Here is a 22,838-nt window from a genome sequence, read left to right as displayed (position 1 = left end):
AGTTTAAAAACAAGAGAAGTCATGTCAATTAAGCAAAAAATTAAAACCATCAATTGGAAAGATACTGGGGAAGCTGGCAGAATCAAAAGATGAGATAGACAGCCAGCCCCTGAACAGAGCAGATCCTGTCTTGGTGGTTCTGGGCCCTCTAGGAAAGCCTCTGCTGCTTCCTGAGTTTCAAAATCCTAGAAGAGAGAACCTAGGTGGCACAGTGTAGGTACGGTGTGACTGTGCTTGCATTGGTCAGCCCTGACAGGAAAGAGGAGAAATAACCATAGGACAAACACACCAATTTGTGTTCACTATCATAGAATAATATTCTTGTAATCATAGTGTGTTTTGTAAACAAAACACAAAATTCAGAAACTAGAATGGAATAGATTGAAAGATAATAAATGTATTAAAATGTTAAGTGTCTCTTAAAAATGACACCTTAAAAAAGTGGCCAACTGGAAGAAACTATTTGCCACAGGTAGACAGAGAATTTTCCATAACATATAGAGATTTCTCCAAACCTATGAGAAAAAAGTAAACGTTTCAGGAGAAAAATCAGCAGTTCAGGGAAGAAAAACAAATGGTCTATAAACATAGGAAAATAAACTCAGCTATATCTAGTAATCAGGAAATCCAGATTAAAATGAACCATTTTGGGGTGCCTGTTAGATTTGAAAATTTTCAAAGATTGATATCAAGTATGGACAGAGGTATGGGGATAAAGACGAGTCTTACACACAGGTAGGAGTTTAAGTTGATAGAGCTTTGGGAGGATGATTTGGCAGTATCAACCAAATTTCAAATGCTTATACTATCTGACATAATTTATGAGACTCTTAACAGAAAAACCACACATGTATTTTTATAAGGGTGTTCATTATAGCTTTACTTATAATAGCAAAGAAAGTAAAATAAAAAGTATTTATTAGATAGCCGAGTGGCTAAGTGATTTCTCTCATCTATTATGAAATTCTGTACTGTCATTAAAATAAATGTCAACATAGACAGATATGGGGAAAAAATCACTATTGTGGGAACTTCACATGGTATAATCTCCTTTAAAAAGCATATGTATGTCCATGTGTGAGTATATTAACGCTTTTATTTATTTTATTTTACTTTTTTAAGTCTGAAGGATCACTGTGAACTGTAATCAGTGGTTGCCTACAAGAATGGGTAGAAGATAAGAAAGATGATAGGGAACTTCCACTTTCTACTGAATTATTTGGCTTTCTTTTACAGCAAGCATAGTTTTAGATAACATTTTTAAAAGCAGACTTAAAAAAAATTTTTTAATCTAGTAAATAAAGCTATTCAAGCTTATTGGCTTTAGCAAAATATCCATTATGCTTTAATGGATGTGTAGCATATAGAATAAAGAGTTGGTGTACCCAGCATGAGCTGTGCCAAGAGTCTTGTGGTCTCTGTGAAAAGGAATAACATTAAGTGGGAATTTGTTTTAGAGAAAAACTGGACCATGGAGGTGAACAGCTGAAGAAACAATAAGCATAGGAAATGACAGCTGTTTTCAGATATCTGACAGACCAGAGAGTGTGGCCTTCGATTTCTATGAAGCCTCACCACAGTTGAAAGTTATGGGTAATGGAACTTTGTCCTAAAGTTATAAGCTGGAACTTTTTTACTGACCAGCATTTGTCTCAGGAGGAAGTATTCAATTTTTTTTTTAAGCAAGAGTTTGAAAAGCCACTTATTGAGGTCCCTAAAGCATGTTTCAGTTCAGTCTAGTCGCTCAGTCGTGTCCGACTCTTTGCGACCCCATGAACCACAGCTTACCAGGCCTTCCTGACCATCACCAACTCCCAGAGTTTACCCAAACTCGTATCCATTGAGCCAGTGATGCCATCCAACCATCTCATCCTCTGTCGTCCCCTTCTCCTCCTGCCCTCAATCTTCCCCAGCATCAGGGTCTTTTCAAATGAGTCAGCTGTTCGCATCAGGTGGCCAAAGTATTGGAGCTTCAGTTTCAGCATCAGTCCTTCCAATGAACACCCATGACAGATCTCCTTTAGGATGGACTGGTTGGATTTCCTTGCAGTCCAGGGGACTCTCAAGAGTCTTCTCCAACACCACAGTTCAAAAGCATCAAATCTTCGGTGCTCAGCTTTCTTTAAAGCATGTTTAAGGTTTATTAAATAGATAGAATTTAGTTAGCTCCTGAGGTGAAAGGGCTAAGTGAGGAAAAGAACTGGAGGGTCAGTGAGGTGGTCAAAATCTGTGATTTGTGAATTGTGAATCACCCCACCCCCAACCCAGTCAGGACACTGCATCTTTAATAGAGACAGCTTACTTCTTGAATTTCCAAGTAAAGACACATTTATGTGTATATATGGTAACAGAACTGTGTGGCATCTAAGTGAATCAGAAGCAGAATAGCCTCTACATGGATGGATTGTCTCTAAATAAATGAATCAAAGCCAAAGGCTACAGGAGTTATCAGTAGCAGTCAGGAGCTTTGGAATTGAGGTTTCAGCAGGGAATTGGGGGTTCAGGATTTCTAAGGGACAGAGAATGCACCAACTGACCACTTGGGTTTTACAGTAGTCAGTACAAGGGAAAAATGAAACAAATTGTGTATCGAGGTGTTAAGTCCTTCTAAACCAAACTGTTCCAAGATAAGGAGAACTGCCTTGGAAAGTAGTAGGATCCCCATCACAACAGAGTGTTCAGACACTGGTGAGGAGTCAGAGTATTTGGAAGGGGATTCAAACTTAAAGTGAATGAGATTTAATACTATACTAGAGATATTAGACAGCACAGTAAGGCAAGAAAAGAAATGAAAGGTATGAAGGATTGGAAAGAAAGAGACAAACCAGTTTTGTTTGTTTTTTTCCCACAGAGGAAATTATTGTTCCAGAGAAATTCAGAGATTCACCAGATAAATTATTAGAATTAATGTTATTTTAACAAGGTTGATAGATACAAAAATAGCATAACAACTAATGCATTTCTATACATAAAACCACAATCAGGAAGTCTAATACTTTTTAAAAGATATCATTTACAGTAACATCCAAAATGTGAAGTACCTAGGAATAAATTTAATAAAATATTTGCAGAAAATTATAAAAATGTTTGAAAACATTAAAGGAAAAAGCCTTAATTAGTGAAAGAGATAAGATCGATGGATTAGAAGGCTCAATATTGTAAAGTTGTCAATTCTCCTCAAACTGATATATAGATTCAATGCAATTCCAATAAAAATCCCAACAGGTTTTTTGTGGAACTTGACAAGCTGATTCTAAAATATATATGGAGGAGAAAAGATTCAAGAATAGCCAAGACATTCCTGAAGAAGAAGAACAAGGTGAGGAGACCTGCCTTACCAGATATAAAGAATTATTATAAAGTTTAGTAAGTAAGACAGTTTTGTATTGGCACTGGAATAAATGGGTTGACCAGCAGAATAAAATAGAGAACCCAGAAGCAGATTCATGTGTAAAGGAAAACATATTGGTGACAAATGCTGTTGTAGTTTCACACGGGGAGAGGAGGGTCTTTACAGTAAACAGTGCTCAGACAACTGGGTGAACCCCATAGGGATAAATGAAATTGAATTCTTGTCTCATACCAAAAATCTACCCCAGTTGATGTAAACACTGAAATTTAAAGGACAAAATGTGGAGACAGTAATGTAGAAAAATATACTTTGATCTCACATAGGAAAGCATTCTTAGGATTTAAAATGTTTATAAAGGGAAAGGTTGATCAACTTGACTACATTAAAATGCAGAACTTCTCTTTATAAATAAATAACATAAAATGAAAGGACAGGCCACAAACTTGGTAAAAAAAAAAAAAAGAAATACTTGTAACACTTAACAACTGATAATAGAGTGAGTATCCAGAACACATAAAGAACTCCCTACATATTTGTAAGAAACAATCCAGTAGAAAAATGGGGAAACCCTCAACTAGGTTCTTCACAGAAGAGGAAAGACCAGTAGACTGTGAAAAGATGGTTAATAATTAATATTAATTAGAGAAATGTAAATTAAACCTATATTGATACATTTAAAGTCTGATAATAGCAAGTGTTGGTGAGGATACATAACAGCTGGAACACTTCACATTGCTGGTGGGAGTGTGAATTGGTATACCTACTTTGAAAAACTATTTGGCCTCTTCTGGTAAGGTTACTCATACTCATATCTAAAACTCATGCGCATGTGCATGAGGAAACACAGTTAGTGCTCAAAGCAGATTGTTAACTGTAAACAACCCAAATATTCATCAGTAGGAGAACCAAAAAATAAATGTTGGTATGGACTAAATATGAAGGACTACCACCAAGTAGTTAAAATGAATGAACTTCGACTACATGGAACAACTTGAGTGACTCTTAGGAATGTAATGTTGGGCAAAAAAAAGCAAGTCACCACTGATAATCATTCCATTTTTATTAAAAAAAAGAAAAAATAGACTGAACAACAAAATATATTTTTTACAGATACAGAATGTTTGGGATACAAATAAAGCAAAGGGATAATAAATACAAAATTACAAATTTACTTATGAGAGAAGGAAGAAGACATGATAAGGAAGGACCTAAAGAGAATGTCTTTCTAAGTTAAATTGGGTGATGGATATACTTTTTAAAAAGATAAATGTAAAAATTGAAGAAAAAAAATTTTTTTAACTGACATTAAAAAAAAAAAAGCCTTGCATCCAGTAAAAGCTGAAGCAAGGGATGAAATGGTCTTTGATGCCACCTCCTGTTTGTGGAGCATTTAACATCTTAGAGTCTCTGGTTTATCTGCGTCTGTCCAGCTCTCCAAGCTCGGTTTGTCAGAGTAGAAACTGAAAGAAGTAGGATTCCCCTTGTTTTCGTCCTTGACCTCAGCTCTTTAGTGTAACATTTTGCATCCAGCACTTGTTCTCTAAAGGAAACCTTTTATTTTCTCTTGTCAAACAGTGGCTCCTGATTCTCCCTAACTTTCCTTTTTGGAGCCTCAGCTGACCTGGAGACCTAACTTTTCTTCATCAAAACTGGGGGAATTAGGGATGCTGACAGGACTCTTGAGATGTGGTCATTGTCATTACTGACCTTGAGGATTATTTTCAAGAATCTTGTTGTCTCTGCATCTGTTCTACATCATTTTAGACAAGAGATGTACAGGAAAAGTAATGCCTTATGATTAGTCGTGAGGGCTTTTAAAATCTTGTCTCATCCTACCCTGCATCAAGGTGGAAACCTGTGGAAATCTAGCCTATCTTAGTGAAGAGAATGCAAACTGTGGGTGAATTGGGAAATTCCAGTCTTCCAGCCCAGGAAACTTTTTTTCCCCTTTAATGTGTTGACAGCACTGGGTCTAAATAAATTGCTTTTCTTAGGAAAATAACATGCAGGACCTCTAGGGTTTTAACTGTGAAAAAAAAAGTCTCTTGAGTAAGTGAAGGTAGATGGACTATGAGACTTTGATGATTCTTGTTATCTTGTGGTCTTTCACCTTAGTTTCTCCTACCACTATACTGCTGGTTCCCAGGAAATATATTTGCTGCTTCATAAAAGTCTTGTGTCTGTCTGACAAAATTGATTCTTTTTAGGCTCACATTTCCTTTATTTAATCTTTATTGTTATTATTATCCAAGCTAGAAACCTGCAAGAATCCTTCATTCCTGTTTCTTTCTCTCCCCAACTTACCTTCTGTTCATTCCATCTGTAAATCTAGTAACTGTGTGATGTATTACAAATGCAACTATCTCCTTGTGCTATCGTCTATCTACGTTCTATACTTGCCTTCCTCCTAGCCCATTTTCCATGCAGCAGCCAGAGTGGTTCTTTAACATGTAGAATGAACTGCAATTTAAAAACTTTAAATGGTTTCCTCATGCAGTTAAAGTAAAACTCAAACTTCCTATTAAAGGACCTACATGGAAATACATGATCTAACCTTGTTAAACTAATCTCCTCCCACTTCCTCTTGCCATTCCCACCAACCACACTTTCTGCCTAACACTCTCATTGGCACTTTATTTCCCCACACAAACTAAGCATTCTCCTGCCTCTGGATCATCATCACACATGCTCTTCTCTGTGCCTGGAACACTGTTTTCCATACTTATCCTTCCTCATAGAGACCTACCCTCAGTCTGTACTGGGATATTTCTTGGGCTTTTGATTCTTTGTCTAGTAATATTCTGTTATTTGATTGCATATACCTTGGTATGTAACTTTATATTTGTTTTATTTAATATCCATCTTTCACCCACAAGTTTGCATTGTTCATGAGAGCAAGAGCTGTGTATGTGATTGATTTACCACTGTTTGCTCTGTACCTAACCTGGTACCTAAGAGGTACACATTATATATTTGTTGAAAAAGTGAATGAAAAGTAACACACGAACCCTAATTTACTTAACTATTCCCCTACTGCTGAATACTAAGGTTGTTTTCAGTTTGGGGTCATTCTAAACAATGATTAAGTAATTTGAGCATTGAGATTTTTATTTAGACTAGAATCCAGAGTTGTTAGGTTAAAGAATATGAATATTTTTAAGGCTTGTAAAACATATTTCCGAATCATTTATCAGGAAGGTTGTCTGGGTTATAATTTTAAACTATTTCTTTTTTTTTTTTTCTTTGTTAGTTTTGAATATATAGAACGTAGAAAAAGAAAACAGTTCAAATAATAAAGTTTAGCTTTTTACTCCTATAAAACTAATTTATTGAATGCTTATTCTATGCCAGAGATGAGATTATCTTATTTACTCCTTATGTAGCAGATATCATTATCCCAATTTTATGAGAAACTTTGCCGAGTTTGCTCAAGTTCATGCAATCCAGACTATCTTATATCAGGCCATTTATACTTGTTCCATACCTCCCAGTGCCAGCTAAGTTACATTTGCTCCAAAACTGCTGCGGATTCCATGTTACATCATCCAAGTCCTCTGCATCCTACCTGCTGCATCCCCGTGAATGCCATCTCACCCACCAGCCTTATCCACATGATGCTAGAGGCTGGGCTGCCATACCTTCTTGTCAGAACCCTAACCCAGCTGAACATGCAGACCCCTCCTGTGTGGTTTACTCTTGAAATTCATCTCAACTTTGCATGGTGGTCAGCATGGGTATAAATGGCCCATCCCTTCAGTTATGCCCCCCACTCCTATATACAGTAGGTGGGGAGGTACCTTTTGATCCAGCATTGTAATAGGCCCCTAACTACATAGAAATAATATAAAGAGCATGTTTATAGTAATGGAAGGGGCATGCAGATGCTAAGTCGCTTAGAAGCTATTTAGAAGAGGGGTGCACTGTCTTTATTAGGCTGCAGCTATCCATGTGGGCACATTTTTTCTCCCCAAGAAAAGGTATAATTTGCTGCCAGGTCAGAGTATGGTGCAGCGGTTTGCATGTCTGGTGCTTATCCCTATGAATAACTCCTGTAATTTCTCTTAACCTTTTAGGCTCTCCCTGCTTGTCCTATCCAGGCTACCTGTGAAGCTGCCTCCAAGGAGGAGAACAAGGAAAAAAATCGATATGTAAACATCTTGCCTTGTGAGTGTTTATAGCATTTTTTGGGATATAAACTGAAACTGCACCTGTAGTTGGGTTTTCTGAGGATGGAAAGAATCTGGTGATTGATCATGGGAAGACTGGTAATAAGAATAGAGTGACATTATCAGAGAAATGCAAATCAAAACCACAGTGAGGTACCATTACATGCCAATCAGGATGGCTGCTATCCAAAAGTCTACAAGCAACAAATGCTGTAGAGAGTGTGGAGAAAAGGGCACCTTCTTACACTGTTGGTGGGAATGCAAACTAGTACAGCCACTATGGAGAACAGTGTGGAGATTCCTTAAAAAACTGGAAATAGAACTGCCATATGACCCAGCAATCCCACTCCTGGGCATACACACTGAGGAAACCAGATTTGAAAGAGACACGTGCACCCCAATGTTCATTGCAGCACTGTTTATAATAGCCAGAACATGGAAGCAACCTAAATGCCCATCAGCAGATGAATGGATAAGGAAGCTGTGGTACATATACACAATGAAATATTACTCAGCCGTTAAAAAGAATTCATTTGAATCAGTTCTAATGAGATGGATGAAACTGGAGCCCATTATACAGAGTGAAGTAAGCCAGAAAGATAAACACCAATACAGTATACTAACGCATATATATGGAATTTAGAAAGATGGTAACCATAACCCTATATGCAAGACAGAAAAAGAGACACAGATGTATAGAACAGACTTTTGGACTCTGTGGGAGAAGGCGAGGGTAGGATGTTCTGAGAGAATAGCATTGAAACAAGTATACTATCAAGTGTGAAACAGATCGCCAGCCCGGGTTTGATGCATGAGACAAGTGCTCAGGGTTGGTGCGCTGGGAAGACCCAGAGGGATGGGATGGGATTAGGGGGGAGGTGGGAGGGGGGATCGGGATGGGGAACACATGTAAATCCATGGCTGATTCATGTTAGTGTATGGCAAAAACCACCACAATATTGTAAAGTAATTAGCCTCCAACTAATAAAAATAAATGAAAAAAAAAAAAAAAAGAATAGAGTGAAAACTTTGGGTAATAAGAATAGAGTGAAAGAGCCTTTATGGCTCCCCAGGCATGCCCAGGTGCTTATCAAGTCAAGTTGGGGTACTTAATCAGGTTTTTTGTAGCAGGCCTAAAGTTTCTAGGAGGTTAAAGAGAACAATTTCACGAAGACCAGATAGGAAGTGCATGGTTGTTGTGTTTTCTGTTGCTTATTGCAAAGAAATTCCAATTTAGAGTTCTCTTCATAACTCCTTCCCAGAGTTAGTCATTATGAATCTGTTTATCTATAACTTAATGGGCATTTTTCTAGGCTAGTGGCCTCCAGAATAGAATATGCATAATCCAGTGGGATGCAAGCAAAATGTTTGAACTTTGCTTTATTTTTATAATTGCTTTTTTAAAAATTCATCCTTCTAAAAATTCCTGGTGTATTTTTGGGTGTATAAGATAATTAGAGACCACTGTACTAGCCATTTACAGATACTTTTGTCATCTTATTTGTGTATAAATGTGTATATATTTTTTAATATAACTGGTATGCTGTATACATTGCTCTTATCTTAGAAAATTAGAAAAAAATAAATACTGTATGGTTTCACTCATGTGAAATCTAAAAAACAAAACAAACACAAGCTCATAGATTCTGAGAATAGATTATTGGTTATCTGAGGGGAAGGGGGTTGAACGTGGGTGAAATGGATGAAAGAGAGGGGCCTATTGCATGGTCATGGATGGTAACTAGACTTGTGGTAATCACTGTAGTCATTACAGATGTTGAATTATAATGTTGTGTACCTGAAATGACTATAATATAAAGAAATGTAAAATAAAAACAAAGCTATATATTGGCAGTTGTCAAGAAACAGGAATATTCACTCTCTTTTTTATCATCTGCTTACTATTCCATATTATGGATATATCTTAGTTTATTTAACTTAGTCCCGTAATGATGGTTGAGGTATGTTTGAATTTTTGCTGTAATAGTACTGCAGTGACAGCTTATACAGGAGTGTGTTCTACATCGTCACAACTGGCCTGGTTGCATTGGGACCAGTGAAAAATAAAATTGAATTTAATTGAAAGAAAATTTTTTTTTTCTAGATGACCACTCTCGAGTCCATCTGACACCAGTTGAAGGAGTTCCAGATTCTGATTACATCAATGCTTCATTCATCAATGTAAGAAACTTTCAGTTTTTCTCATTATTACCTCGACTGACCATTGGCTCTTTTCCAGCTGCATGTAAGGAGGATTACTTGTCATTACAAGTTTTCCCTGAGGATAATTTTTTTAAGAGATTGGAAAAAAAATTTTTTTAAGATCAAACAGATAGTTTAAAATGTATTCTTATGTTTAACTGTCATCATCATCAAAATTTTCCCATGCAGAAATCAGAGCCTAAATGTATACATCACGGTAGGAGTGAGTGAATCCTTTATTGAGCTTATTCGGATAACTAAGAACAGAATCACACTTTGCCATCTACAGTAAAAGTAGGGAAACAGGACAAGGATATCTGACTCCAGATTAAGTCTGGTCTGTAGTGTCTACTTCGAGAGAAGAGCTGAAACTGGAAGGAGGTTTTTGGGGTGATTTAGAGAATGTTTATAGAGATGGTATGAGAGATGTGAGTATATTTTATGGGCTCACAGGAAGGAATCAGTAAAGAGGGAGTTTGGAAAAAAGACAGAAAGTAAGCAGGAGAGCTAAAAAGAGCAAGCCTGACTACTGAAGCATGAAGAGACTATTGATGAAATTTGTACACCCATGTTCATAACAGCATTAATCACAATAGCTAAAAGGTGTTTGCAGCCCAAGTGTCCATCAGTGGAAGAATGAATAGGTAAAATGTGGTATACACATATAATGGGATATCATTTAGCCTTAGAAAGGGAAGAAATTCTGACACATACTACAGCATGGATGAACTTGGAAGACATTATGGTAAGTGAAATAAGCCAGTCACAAAAGGATAAATATTTTCTAATTCTCCTTATGTGAGGTAGCTGGAGTAGTCAAATTCATAAAGACAAAAAGTAGAATGGTGGTTGCCAGGGACTAGAGGGAGAGGGGAACAGGAAATTATCATTTAATGGGTATAGAGTTTAGGAAGGTGAAAATGTTTTGGAGATGGATGGTGGTGGTGGTTGCCCAGCAATGTGAATAAACTTATTTATTCAGAACTGTACACTTAGAAATGGCTGCAATGATCAGTTTTATGTTGTATATATTTTACCACAGTGTTGTTTTTTAAAGCTGACAGATTAGCATTGAACATAAAAAAGGATGTTTTTCCTCTGAATTTGCTGGTAAAGGAATATAGAATAGATAGAGTTGGTTTGTAGGTGTGAATAAATCAAGCTGAAAGAACTCATCTGTTTTTTCTGAGAAATAAAGTCAAGGTTATCTGCTGAAAAGAGGCGATGGAACTGTGACATAAGAGTACTGAGATCAATAAGAAAGAACACTGAAAAAAAAAAAAAAAAGGAAAGAACACTGAAAAGGGCATGGGAAAAAAGCATGTTTAGCTGCACTGAGCACCTACCTAAGATGGAAATCATTGATGTATAAGAGCCTCAGTTGTGTAATTTTCTCCGGTTGTACCTAGGATTGGTGATATGCAGAAAACATTTGGTAACTCAGATAAAAGGACTAGAGAAGTCAGTTGCTGCTTTAAGTAAGGGCTTAAAGCAGCTAAGGGCTTCAGGTTCAATGGAGAAAGGAAGGGATGAAGGACGAGGTTTCAACAAATTGAAAGAACAGTCTTGGGATAAAAAAGGAGAAAGGTGGAAGAAAAGAGGCTGTGGCTAAAAAATAGATTATCAGATGGAGTCCAGAAATGGAGCAGTGCAGGCATCCTCACTAGAGTGGATTTGCTGAAATTCATGTATATATGTTTCATAGGGATGGTCATATGTTTACAGTTGGGAGGAAAAGAACTCTATGAGAAATGATTGCTGTGGTAGATAAGGAAAATGGAAAAAGGCTAGTAACCAGCTAAGATTCCCAGAATTTAGATCAACGATTATGATGAACAGGTAAGGAGGAATAGATTGAGTTTAATGTTATATGGAAGAGTATAGCAGTATTAGTCAAAATGTTTCCATCTTCAGTTAACAGAATGCTCAACTAAAATTGGTCTGGACAGAAACATTGACTTCTCATATAATCTGAAAGCAAATATACAGCAGTTCCAGGGTTGGCTGAGTCTGTGACTCAGTGACACCCTCAAGAAACCAGGTGTTTCCATCTCTACTCAGATGTCTTCATCCTGTTGGCAGTGTCTCTTGGTCACAAGATGGCTGTAGCAGTTCCATACATTTCTTATACACACAACAAGCAACACAGGAGGAGGTGGTGGAGAATTTGTACATATACTTTTCTCTTTATTCAGGAGCATGATCTTTCTCAGAAGCCTGTCCAGTACAGTGCCCTTGAGAGCCAACAGGCCAGCATCGGATCACATGCTTACACCCTCTCTAATCACTGGCTAAGGCATTGAGAATTATCTTGATTTACCCTTCTGGGGCTGAGGAATTGTCATCTTCCAGGCCAGTAGAAGGTAAATGTCCAAACAAAAGCATGGTTTTGATGGCAAGGAAGAATGACGAGGAATAGCTTTTGAGTTAGTAATCAGCAGTGTCTGTCACTGTAACCAGTTTGGATCCTTCCCACATTGAAGGTGAAGACAGACAAAAGTAAGTTGGATGTGAAGACTGGTAAGCAAGTAAGGTGGGTCTGTTCATGGTCATAATAAGCAAGGTACTAAAAGGAAACATGCCTTCTGCTTTGGCCATGCTTAGTTGGAGCTCACAGTAGGGCATCCTATAATGCCATGGTGTTTATTGGAGGTTATTAATAGGTGAAATGAAAGTTTAGATGAAGAGGTTAAATTGGGAGGCACTTACAAATTCAGTGAAAGTAGAAACGCAAGAAAAAGCTGTGGTGAACTATGAGTAAAAGTCAGGGATTAAAGAAGATTTAGGTTTATTCAATTCAGTCAACGTTTTTTGATCACCTTTTGTGTGATCACCTTTTGGGGATAGGCTCAGAGGTTACAGAGATAGGATGTAGTCCCTAGTGTGATCTACCTACAGATAGATCATTATCTTTAGTGTGCAACATGTGCGAAGGAGATACTGCCAGATTCTTTGGGACTTAAGGAAACATTCAGCCAGCCTGGTGATCCAGTAGAGCTGAATGTTGAAGGGTAAGTCTGTATTCAAGAGAAGAAAGACGGTTAGAAACTTTAAAGCAAAAAGAAAAGTATGAGTAAAGTCAGAGACTGGAAACAGTAGTCTTAGTTATAAGGTACAAAGTGGGAAGGAACAAGGCTTGAGGGATTGGTAGGAGCTGTCTCAGAAGGCACTGAATGTGCCTTAGTTGTGTGTTGGGGTTCTTAGTTTCAGACAACCTTGTCAACTTTCTATTCTTTTAAGCAGAAGGGGTTTATTATTAGATACTAGGTAGCTTACAAAATCTGTGGGAGAGTTGCAAGGTGGTGTTCACTGAGGAACAGAGCAGCCATAGCTGTACCCTGCTACCCCGTATGACTCTCGGAGTGGAACTCCTGGGCAGGTGCTACAGAAGAACTCAATGCTTCCACTGCCATGCTTGCCCAGAGACTACATCTTCCTAGCACAGTCACCATCTCACATTACTCACTTCTATCCTAAGTCTTATGTGGGACTGCTAGGAAGAAACTGAGTTCTTAGGCTGAACAGAGCTGCAAGAGAGTCTGGGGAATTCAGCTTTTAGTTTCTCAGCCTGTATAGAAAGAAGGTCAGGCTGTTAGTGGGTGGGACTGGATGCTGATGGAGCTACCTTGAAATATCTGCAAATTTTCAATACAACTGAGTTTTGATTTTAGGCAGTGGGATAACACTGAAAGGTGTTAATGACAAGGAGTGACATGGCCACATTTGAATATTGATCACTCAGGTTACTGTGTGCAACATGGACTTAGGAAGGGCCAGTTAAACGCTTTATAGTATCAGGCTCTGAATGGTGAGAGTAGAAGAGTTGGAGAAGAATTATCAAAGTAAAAACCACTTTGGAGGTAGAATTTAGTAGGACATGGTAATCAATTATATATCAGAGAGTATAGGGTGATACTCTGTAGAGTATATTGACCTGAGCTGGAGGAAACACCTGAACATGTGAAATCCCAGTGCTGGGCAGCCAGGGCCACATCCACACCTGCCTGACATTGAGCACCCTGGTGGTTGCAATCCTGCTCATCCACCACCTGCCAACATGACCTTTCCTCCAGGCCCTCTTCCCGCTCCCCCAGGAGGACCCCAGGGGAATCCAGCTTTTCCCCCAGTGGGCCCTGTCATCCTGTGCCACAACCAGGGTCTTCAGGATGCCAACCTTCAGGTCCCTACCCCTGCCCATACCCACCACCTGCCCCTGGCATGTATCCTGTGAATCCATTGGCTTCTGGCATGGTAGGACCAGGAATGGTGACAGACAAAAGGATGCAGAAGAAAATGAAGAACACTCATAAAAAGAAGCAGAAACACCACAAGCATGGCAGGCAACACTCCTCCTCCCCTTCCTCCACTGCTAACTGTGACTCCAACTGAATACAGGGCCTGGACCCTTCCTCAAGTCTCTCCAATTCTGCTCGTCCATCAAGCTTCAGATGCCATCTTGTACTAGGGGAAATTAGCCCTTGTGTCCCTTCCCCTCACCCCCACCATCTGTGCCTCACTCTGCTGTCCAGCCCTTACTGGTTAGGGAAAATGGGAGAAGAATTGCCGTGGGCTAGCAAAGACCATCTTCCTTCTACCTGGATAGAACTTTTAGCTGATGAGTTTTGCAAGAGAAATGTTTTTTGAAGATGGTGAGATTTGAACTAAATGCTGAAGACAAGTCTAAAATCTGTAAAATGTGATTTTTTTCACTTTCTTTTGTAATACTTGTGATTGGAGAGATGCTGTGAAAATTTAATTATGGGGAAAGAAAACCAACCTGTACCTTTCTTGTATTTAAAAAAAAAGTATAGGGTGATCCATGTGGATGTACCCAGCATAGTTGGGTATTGATCTGAGCTCAGGGGAGAGATTCCAAAGCCATTAGAGACAGAAGAGTAAATCCTAGAGTCCAAAAACCTCTGCCAAGGCACACTGGGCAAGAGGTACTCATGAGTGAGACAGAAGACCAGGAGAGAAAAGCATCTCAGAGGACTAAGAGTAGAGCATGGAGAAGGTGTTCAGTGGGCAGCAGGGTTGAGTGCAGATGAGAGATCCAGTGGGAAAGAGGGAACACATGTACTCTGGACTGGGAGGGTCAGACAGCAGCCTTTGCTGAAGCACATTGAGGCCATTTGTTGTGGGCTGCCAGTTACACTTAGCAAACCCTATTTTTTTCCCAGCATGACTGAGGTATATGAGGTAAGCTTATATAAACTATATCTCAATCATGTTGGGAGAAAAAATAGGGTTTGGTAAGTGTTATGTAATAGTAATTCAGACATTTAAAACAATAGAGTTCCTTGAATTTTAGTAAGTTTACCAAGTTAGTGCTTCCATTGCATGCTGAGTTGCTTTAGTCGTGTCTGACTCTCTGTGACCCTGTGGACTGTAGCCTGCCAGGCCGCTTTCTCCATGGGATTTCCCAGGCAAGAATACTGGGGTGGGTTGCCATTTCCTTCTCCAGGGGATCTTCCTGACCCAGGGATCAAACCCACATCTCTTAGGTCTCCTGTATTAGCAGGCAGCCTCTTTACCACACACTACCTAGGATGGCTTTATTGATGTAATTCACATTCCATAACTTTCACCCACTTGAAGTTTACAGTTCACTGGTTTTAGTCTGTTCACAGATATGTGCAGCAGTGACCAATTTTAGAACATTTTCATCACCTTAAAAGAGAAACGCTGTACCTCTTAGCTATTGCCTCTTAGTTTTAGAACTTTTTGCTTACCCCAAAAAGAACCTTCTTATCAATATACAGTTACTCCCCATTCCCAGTCCTGGCAATCACTTCCGAGCCCTTTGTGCACACAAGAGAACCCAGGTCACATGTGAACCTTAAAGAGAAGTGGTGTCATGTACCAGGCAATGGTGGCAGCAGTTGGGGAGAGGTTGGGACCTGTCGTTTGGAGACTACAAAGGTCCAAAGTGAACCTGACATTGTTAACAAGAGAAGATGAAATAGACAGTAGAACAGGTGGCAGCTGGGCTTCCCACCTGAAGTCTTGGGAGAGACCAGTTTCCTCACTCTTAGGTGTCTTAAGAGTATTTAGAGGATTTTTAGAAGTGTTTTGTTTTTGTTTTTAAACTGGTAGAAATGTAGATGCCACATGGAGCCAGCTTGGCATTTGACTTTCAGAATCCAAAGATGTCTCAGGAACTCGGGAGCCACATTTCTTCTTTCCCTTGAACATAACACAGAGAAGATCAGTAGTTTGGCCTCATTCTAGTTTTACTTATTGGTTAAGCAATGTCACCATATCATTATGTAGGCATGTTTTCATGGGGGATATATAGCACACTCCTAATGAAGATGGAGCAGGAAGCACTTGGGGGCTGGGCCCTCCAACTGTGCTTTTAAGCTATTCATGACCCACACACTCCAGTGAGAATTTGGCAGCTACTTCTCCTGGAGCAGGGATATATTTTAGCTTAACATAATCTAAGAACTTCTCGGTTTTAATTACACGTTTAGTGCTGTAACCAAAGTGCAGCATCCTGAATTAAGGTTTTATCAATTTCCATCTTTTAATGATTAAAAACATTTGGAAAAACTTAAATTGCTCCTCTAAATAAAAATTTTAACAAGCTTCTTGTTAACTCTAAACATCTCCATCTTGAGGCCTAAAACTTTCTCCAGTGCTGAGAAGCAGTTCCGCCACTGCCTTGCAGACTTGTATTTCACATCATCACCTTGATGTGGCATGGTGTCCCACCCATGAAACTGTCTTCCTCATTGCCCATCTTAATGCTGTCTGAAAGAAGCAGAGGTATTTACAATCTTTAAATCAAATAATTTTTTCATTTACCTAGGACTTCTCAAGTGAACACTACATTTAAACAATGAGGTTGAAAAGGTGTGTGACTAAACAGTAAATACTGAAAAAGAAAGTTACTGCTAGTGTCAATTTTTCAGAGGATCCTTACCTTTTTTTTTTAACCAAAGGATAATTGCTTTGCAGTATTTTGTGGTTTTCTGTCACACATCAAGAATCAGCCATAGTTATACCCATGTCCCCTCCCTCCTGAATCTCCCTCCCTGTTCCACCCTTCTAGATTGTCACAGAGCCCCTGTTTGAGTTCCCTGAGTCATTCAGTAAATTCCCATTGGCTATCTATTTTATCTATTTTATCCTATTGGTATTGTAAATTTCCATGTTACTCTCTATATACATCTTACCCTCTCCCTCCTCCCCTTCGCCGCCCCCAGTGTCCATAGGTCTGTTCTCTTTCTTCATTGCTGCCCTGAAATAAATTCATCCATACCATCTTTTTAGATTCTATATATATGGGTCAGTATATGATATATAAATCTTATTGAGATATATATATATATATGATAATATATGATATCTTATTAAGAGATGTCCCCAGGCTGCTTGGCTTGTCTCCCACTTCCCGTAAAGGACAACATGTCAGACACCTGGGAGCTGTTAACCATACCCATGGACTATTCCCAGAAATCTGCATGTAGGTGAAGCCTCATCAAGCAAAAGACCTTTTACCTTCTTAGTGTGGGCTCAGCCTCACATGCTTCTGACTTGGAAGTTTCCTATCATTAACACTAAGACTTAGATTGTCAGCAGCTGAGAGAGCATCAGAACAGGATCTAGCCTAGTAGTTGTTATTTGGATGTTCTTATACTAGCATTCATTAATAATTCACTTTAAGAAGACTGCCTAGACCATATAAGCTTTGCTTCCTGTATCCAATTAAAAGATGCTTTTTCCTTGGAAGAAAACCTATGACAAACCTAGACAGCATATTAAAAAGCATCATTTTGCCAACAAAGGTCCGTATTGTCAAAGCTTTGGTTTTTCCAATAGTCATGTACGGATGTGAGGGTTGGACTATAAAGAAGACTGAGTGCCAAAGAATCGATGCTTTCAAATTGTGGTGCTGGAGAAGACTCTTGAGAGTCCCTTGGACTGCATGGAGATCAAACCAGTCAATCCTAAAGAAAATCAATCCTGGATATTCATTTGAAGGACTTATATTGAAACTCCAATTCTTTGACAATGTGATGTGAAGAGCTGACTCAATGGAGAAGACCCTGATTCTGGGGAAGATTGAAAGCAAAAGGAGAAGGGGCGGCAGAGGATTAGATAGTTAGATGGCATCACCAACTCAACGGACATGAGTTTGAGCAAACTCTGGGAGATAGTGGAGGACAGAGGAGCCTGGCATGCTGCACAGTCCATGAGGTTGCAAAGAGTCAGACATGACTTAGCAACTAAACAACACATACATCTAAAGCTTGATGTTTCAAACATCAATGCCTTGAAAATTTCAAGAATGGAAATTCTGGTTAATTGCCCAGACCTTTTCACAAGGGAGGCTTTGTAAACTGGTTGGTAGTCTGGGCAATTTCATTCTTACCCATTTTGGGGTTTTCACTTTCTTTTTCTCCTCTATTTCCCCCACCCCACTCCCAGGGCTACCAGGAAAAGAACAAATTCATTGCTGCACAAGGTAAAATAAGATAATTTTTTTACTCTTGGGTTTAACTATGAATGGGCTTGGGTTTTTTCTTCCACATGCTAAATAGATTACACAGAATGTATTAGCTTTTCTGTAATTATTACCACCTGAAAGAAAAGCAATCTACCTTGCAGGTTTGTAACTAAGGGGCTTCAGCTTGATGACTTAGTGCCCAGGGGTCATAAAAAATTCTCTCTCTCTCTCTCTCTCTCTCTCTCTCGTGAGATTCTCTGTCTTGGGGCCCTTTGGGAAGCTTAGGTTCAAACCACGCTACTCCGAGTTTGGATTTAGTCTCTAAAGAGGATTGGAGACTCACAGGTCCAGGCTGACTCATCTTCTCCTCCCACTTATGGGCCTGAGCTCCACTATTACTCACAGATAAGTGGTCTAAAAACCCTCAAATCAGGGAGCCAGTGTGCTATACATACTCTGTACACATTTCCACAGCCTAAAGTTCTAATACGTGTCCTCACCTTTAGGATCCTAGCAAAAAATATCTTGATGTTTGCAACACTGTAAAGTAATTGATGTTATTATGGTCTGTCAGAGCCCATTTAATTAATCATTCAACAAATATTTATTGACCACTTATTATGTGCCACGCACTTGCCTAGGTGATGGGAATATGTACAGGAATAAAATAGAGTATGATCTCTGCCTTTAAGGAGCCTTTAGTTGATAGAGGATGCCGTCCGTGCTGTGCTAAATCGCTTCAGTCATGTCCTACTCTGTGCCACCCTGTAGACTGTAGCCCGCAGGCTCCTTTCTCCATGGAATTCTCCAGGCACAAATACTGGGATGGGTTGCCACTTTGTTCTTCAGGGTATCTTCCTGACCCAGGGATTGAACCCACATCTCTTAAGTCTCCTCATTGGCAGGCAGGTTCTTTACCACTAGAGGATAATTTATAGCACAATAAACAGAAACTTTGGTAAGTGGCTATTTTGTTCAATACAGTAGTTACTAGCCACAAGTGGCTATTTAAAAGATTTTAGGGAGTTCCCTGGCAGTCTAGTGGTTAGGACCCTGCACTTTCATTGCTAAGGACATGGGTTCAATCCCTGGTTGGGGAACTATGATCCTGTAAGCCATGTGGTATAGCCAAAATAAATAAAATTTTAAATTCTGTTCCTCAGTCACACTAGTCATAGTGACTGAAGACTACCATATTAGTGCAGATATGAAACATTTCCATCACCACCTAAAGTTCTGTTGGACAGTACTGTGAGCATGATAAAATAGGGATAGAGGTAAAATAAGGTGGAGTGATCAGGAAAAGCCTTATGTCTTCCTTGCTCTTGCAGTCTCCCACCAGGGACTGGCCCTTGCCTAACCAAGCCCCACTTCCCACCCTCTATAGCCATCTGTCAATTCAGGGCCACTCTCCAAGGCCCAGCTCAGCTACCACCTACTCAGTGATTTTGACACCAGCAACCACATACAGTCTCTTCCTCTGCTTGTCATGGTGCCTTTTTGATGCTAAAATATTTCTTAAAGTCACCTTTGATTTCCTTGTGGGCCTTTTCTCAGACTCTCTCTTGAACTTCATAGAACTTCACTCTCCTTGAAACTCTCTGTTATTTCCAGACATTTTGTTCTCTTGATTTTTCTCACTTTTCTAAGTATTCTCTCTCACACTGTTATTCTTTCTGCGTCTTAAATATAGTTTCTCTTGAAAATTGTAGATGGCTACTTCTTTGAAATTCCATTCTTGTCTTTCATAGCACATTTCTGTCCATTCTTCTGCCTCCTCGACTTTTTGTTCTGTCTGAACTTGAATAATGCTCAGAGATCCCCAGCATTCTGTTTACACGGAATTCTTTACCCCTTCTTTACTCCCCACCTCCCCTCCTCTTTGAGAGACCTCATCTAATACCCAACTCTGTTTGATGGGCTGCTGCCTCTCTTGAGCTCTGGAGCCACATTTTCAAACTAACTTTGTGCCCCTCCACTTGAATACTCTCACAGACTCTTTAGATTCAACATCAGAAGCTGAAACGTGACTTCCTCAGCCCCAGAGCTGCTTTTGCTCATAACTTCTTTGGAGACCTAATCGCCAAGCCTAATTTAGGATCATCCAGATGTCCTACCTGTCCCTTGCTTTAAATATGATTAGTCCTCTGGTTTCTATCTCCAAAACCGGCCTCTGACACGTGACCTTGCACTCAGCTCTTCCAGTTCTGTTGCAGTAGCTCACTGATTGATCCCTGTAGGCCCTAGCTTTGTTCCTTGCATTTCTTCCACCAGAATGACCTTTCTTAATGTAAAACTTTTGTCAGACTCTCATGAACATCCTATAGTGATTTTTCATTATCTATAAAACAAGCCTTTGTGAAGAGCTGGCCTCCAGCTCTTTAGATTCTGGTACCTCATCTATCTTTCTAGCTTCGTCTTCTCTCCTCCACACCGCCGACACAGTGAGCTCACCTTCAGCCCGTGTGTGTCTCACACTGTTAGCTCCCAGCACCTCCTCCTGGAGTGCCTCTTCTCCCTATGCCTCCTTTCTAAACTCAAGTCTGCTTTATCTGTCCTAACATACGGCTCAGATGTCACCTCCTTCGGGAGATTTTTCCTAACATTACCAGGCAGTGAAACAATTTCCCTCGTACATCTTTCTGGCATGTGTCCACTTCTGACATGATTTGTTTCTCTTCTTAATATTTTTCTTTTTACCAAAGGGAGTACAAAAATTTCTTGAAGAAAGTCTAAAAAAGTGTTACAAGATCTACAGAAACAAGTCCTCCCCTCAAAATTTTATCTTCACCTTTTTAGTCTAATTCAACCATTTTTATCTGTTGACTTCTTATACTAATGCATGCTGCTGCTGCTGTTGAATAGCTCAGTCATATCTGACTCTTTGTGACCCCATGAACTCTAGCCCGCCAGGCTCCTCTGTCCATGGGATTCTTCAGGCAAAAATCCTGGAGTGAGTTGCTGTGTCGTCCTCCAGGGTATCTTCCCCACCCAGGGATCAAACTCGACTCTTATGTCTCCTGCATTGGCAGGCAGGTTCTTTACCACTAGCGCCCCTTGGGAAGCCCTGTTATATTATTACATAGTTTATTTAATCTTACAAACTACATCACACTCAGACATGTCCCTTTTCCCTATTCTCCCAGTGGAGTTAAATCACAGTTTGGAGTGCAGATAATGCTTGTTATTTACATTCTTATTACTATGCCAGTGTTATTCACAGCTAAAGCACATAGTATTATATGATTTTTTTATACAGTTTTTTATTTTCTTCTTTCCCAAGTGTTAATAATTACCTTTTTTCCTTATTCACTTAATTTTGGATATACCTAGCACTGATTTTTTTTCCTCCAAACTCTTTGCTGGAAATACATATTTTCTCTTGGTACCCTCAGATACATGAGGTTTAATTTTTTTAAGTTTTTCTCTTGGGATCCTGCTAGAACCTTCTTTCTTTCATTCCATTCTGGGTTGATTGCCCTTTAGCCTCTAGCAGAATAATTATCCTGAACCTTCCCTTTTCCAGTACCCTGGGGATTCTTGTTAGTCTCTGTCCTATATTACATCCCACTTTTTTCTTTATTTATGCCCTGTTAGTGGCTTTCTGGAAAAGACTGTACAGGAAGTAAATTTTAAATTTCAGCCTAAGCAATTTACCCAACCTGTCTCACTAACAATACCCACTAATAATTACCACACCATGGTAAGGAGTAAATGAGATATAAAGCACATAGCTCACTATCTCGCCCTTAACATTGGTATTCAGTAGGAGTCATGATTCCTAATTCTCAACTGTAGTATCCTTGGGAAACATTGTACGTGTTCTCTTTTATTTTGACAACCTCACACCCCCACTTCACTTCCTGTTGAAATGCCTGACACATACATGGTGGAAATGTTCAGTTAGTAGGTGGGTGGATGGGTAGATGGATTCTATATTTAACTGGGGACATGTGGGCACAGGCTTCCAAAAATCAGGAATGAATATTCCTAATTTCCCAGCGTCTTTCTTCCTCTTGCTGTGTGTTCTCATCTTTGCTGTTGGTTATTGTAGGACCAAAGGAAGAAACAGTGAATGATTTCTGGAGGATGATCTGGGAACAAAACACAGCTACTATTGTCATGGTGACCAATCTGAAGGAGAGAAAGGAGGTGAGTGGAGAAATTAGAATGGCCTCTGATACAGGCATGACGAACAGAGGGACTGCTTTTTTGTGTGTTCTGTGTTTGAGCCTAGGGTGTCCACCTTTTTTGGCTTCTGTGCCAGTCCATTCATCCAGACAGAATCCAGGCCAGGGTGCCCATTTACATTTTACTGTGGCCTGGAAGCCTTCGATGACCTGAGGAATATTCCTAGGGCACACCCTGTGTGCGTGTCTGGTAACCAAACAACTCACCTTAGATCCAAGACATCTTAGAAGAAGGACTTAGACCATTAACCAGGGAAAAGCCTCAGTGAGGCTTTTCTCCCCTGACTTTCTTTGTCCCTCACTCTCCTGGGTTTCTTGCTTTTGTTTTCTTTCTGTCCCTCCTCCCGAGTCAGCAGAGGGAGCTGTTTGGGCCCAAGGAAATGTGAACCCCTGACCGGATCCTTCAGACAAGCCTTCTGACTGACCCTTTTCTTTCTGTGACTAGTCCATGCCTAGTCAGCTCCATCACTGGG

The 22,838-nt window shown here is 39.6% G+C and overlaps 1 protein-coding gene across 7 annotated transcripts in view; it reads left to right on the top strand.

Moving 5' to 3' along the window:
• Positions 1-22,838, top strand: part of PTPRA (protein tyrosine phosphatase receptor type A) — a 166,683-nt gene that overhangs the window by 128,643 nt on the left and 15,202 nt on the right. For 6 of the 7 annotated variants that reach the window (XM_065921550.1, XM_065921551.1, XM_065921549.1 and 3 more), the window contains 4 exons: positions 7,426-7,516; positions 9,623-9,699; positions 18,157-18,193; positions 22,230-22,327. In XM_065921550.1, coding sequence (XP_065777622.1) covers positions 7,426-7,516; positions 9,623-9,699; positions 18,157-18,193; positions 22,230-22,327 — 303 coding nt within the window. Of the gene's footprint in view, positions 1-3,279; positions 3,320-7,425; positions 7,517-9,622; positions 9,700-18,156; positions 18,194-22,229; positions 22,328-22,838 lie in introns of those variants that run through there. The other variant, XM_065921555.1, reaches the window with a different exon arrangement.

This window comes from Muntiacus reevesi, chromosome 2, assembly GCF_963930625.1.
Source record: "Muntiacus reevesi chromosome 2, mMunRee1.1, whole genome shotgun sequence".
In the NCBI taxonomy this organism is placed as follows: domain Eukaryota; kingdom Metazoa; phylum Chordata; class Mammalia; order Artiodactyla; family Cervidae; genus Muntiacus; species Muntiacus reevesi.
The sequence above is the reverse complement of the archived record's forward strand: the minus strand, read 5'-3'. Positions and strand labels throughout refer to the sequence as shown.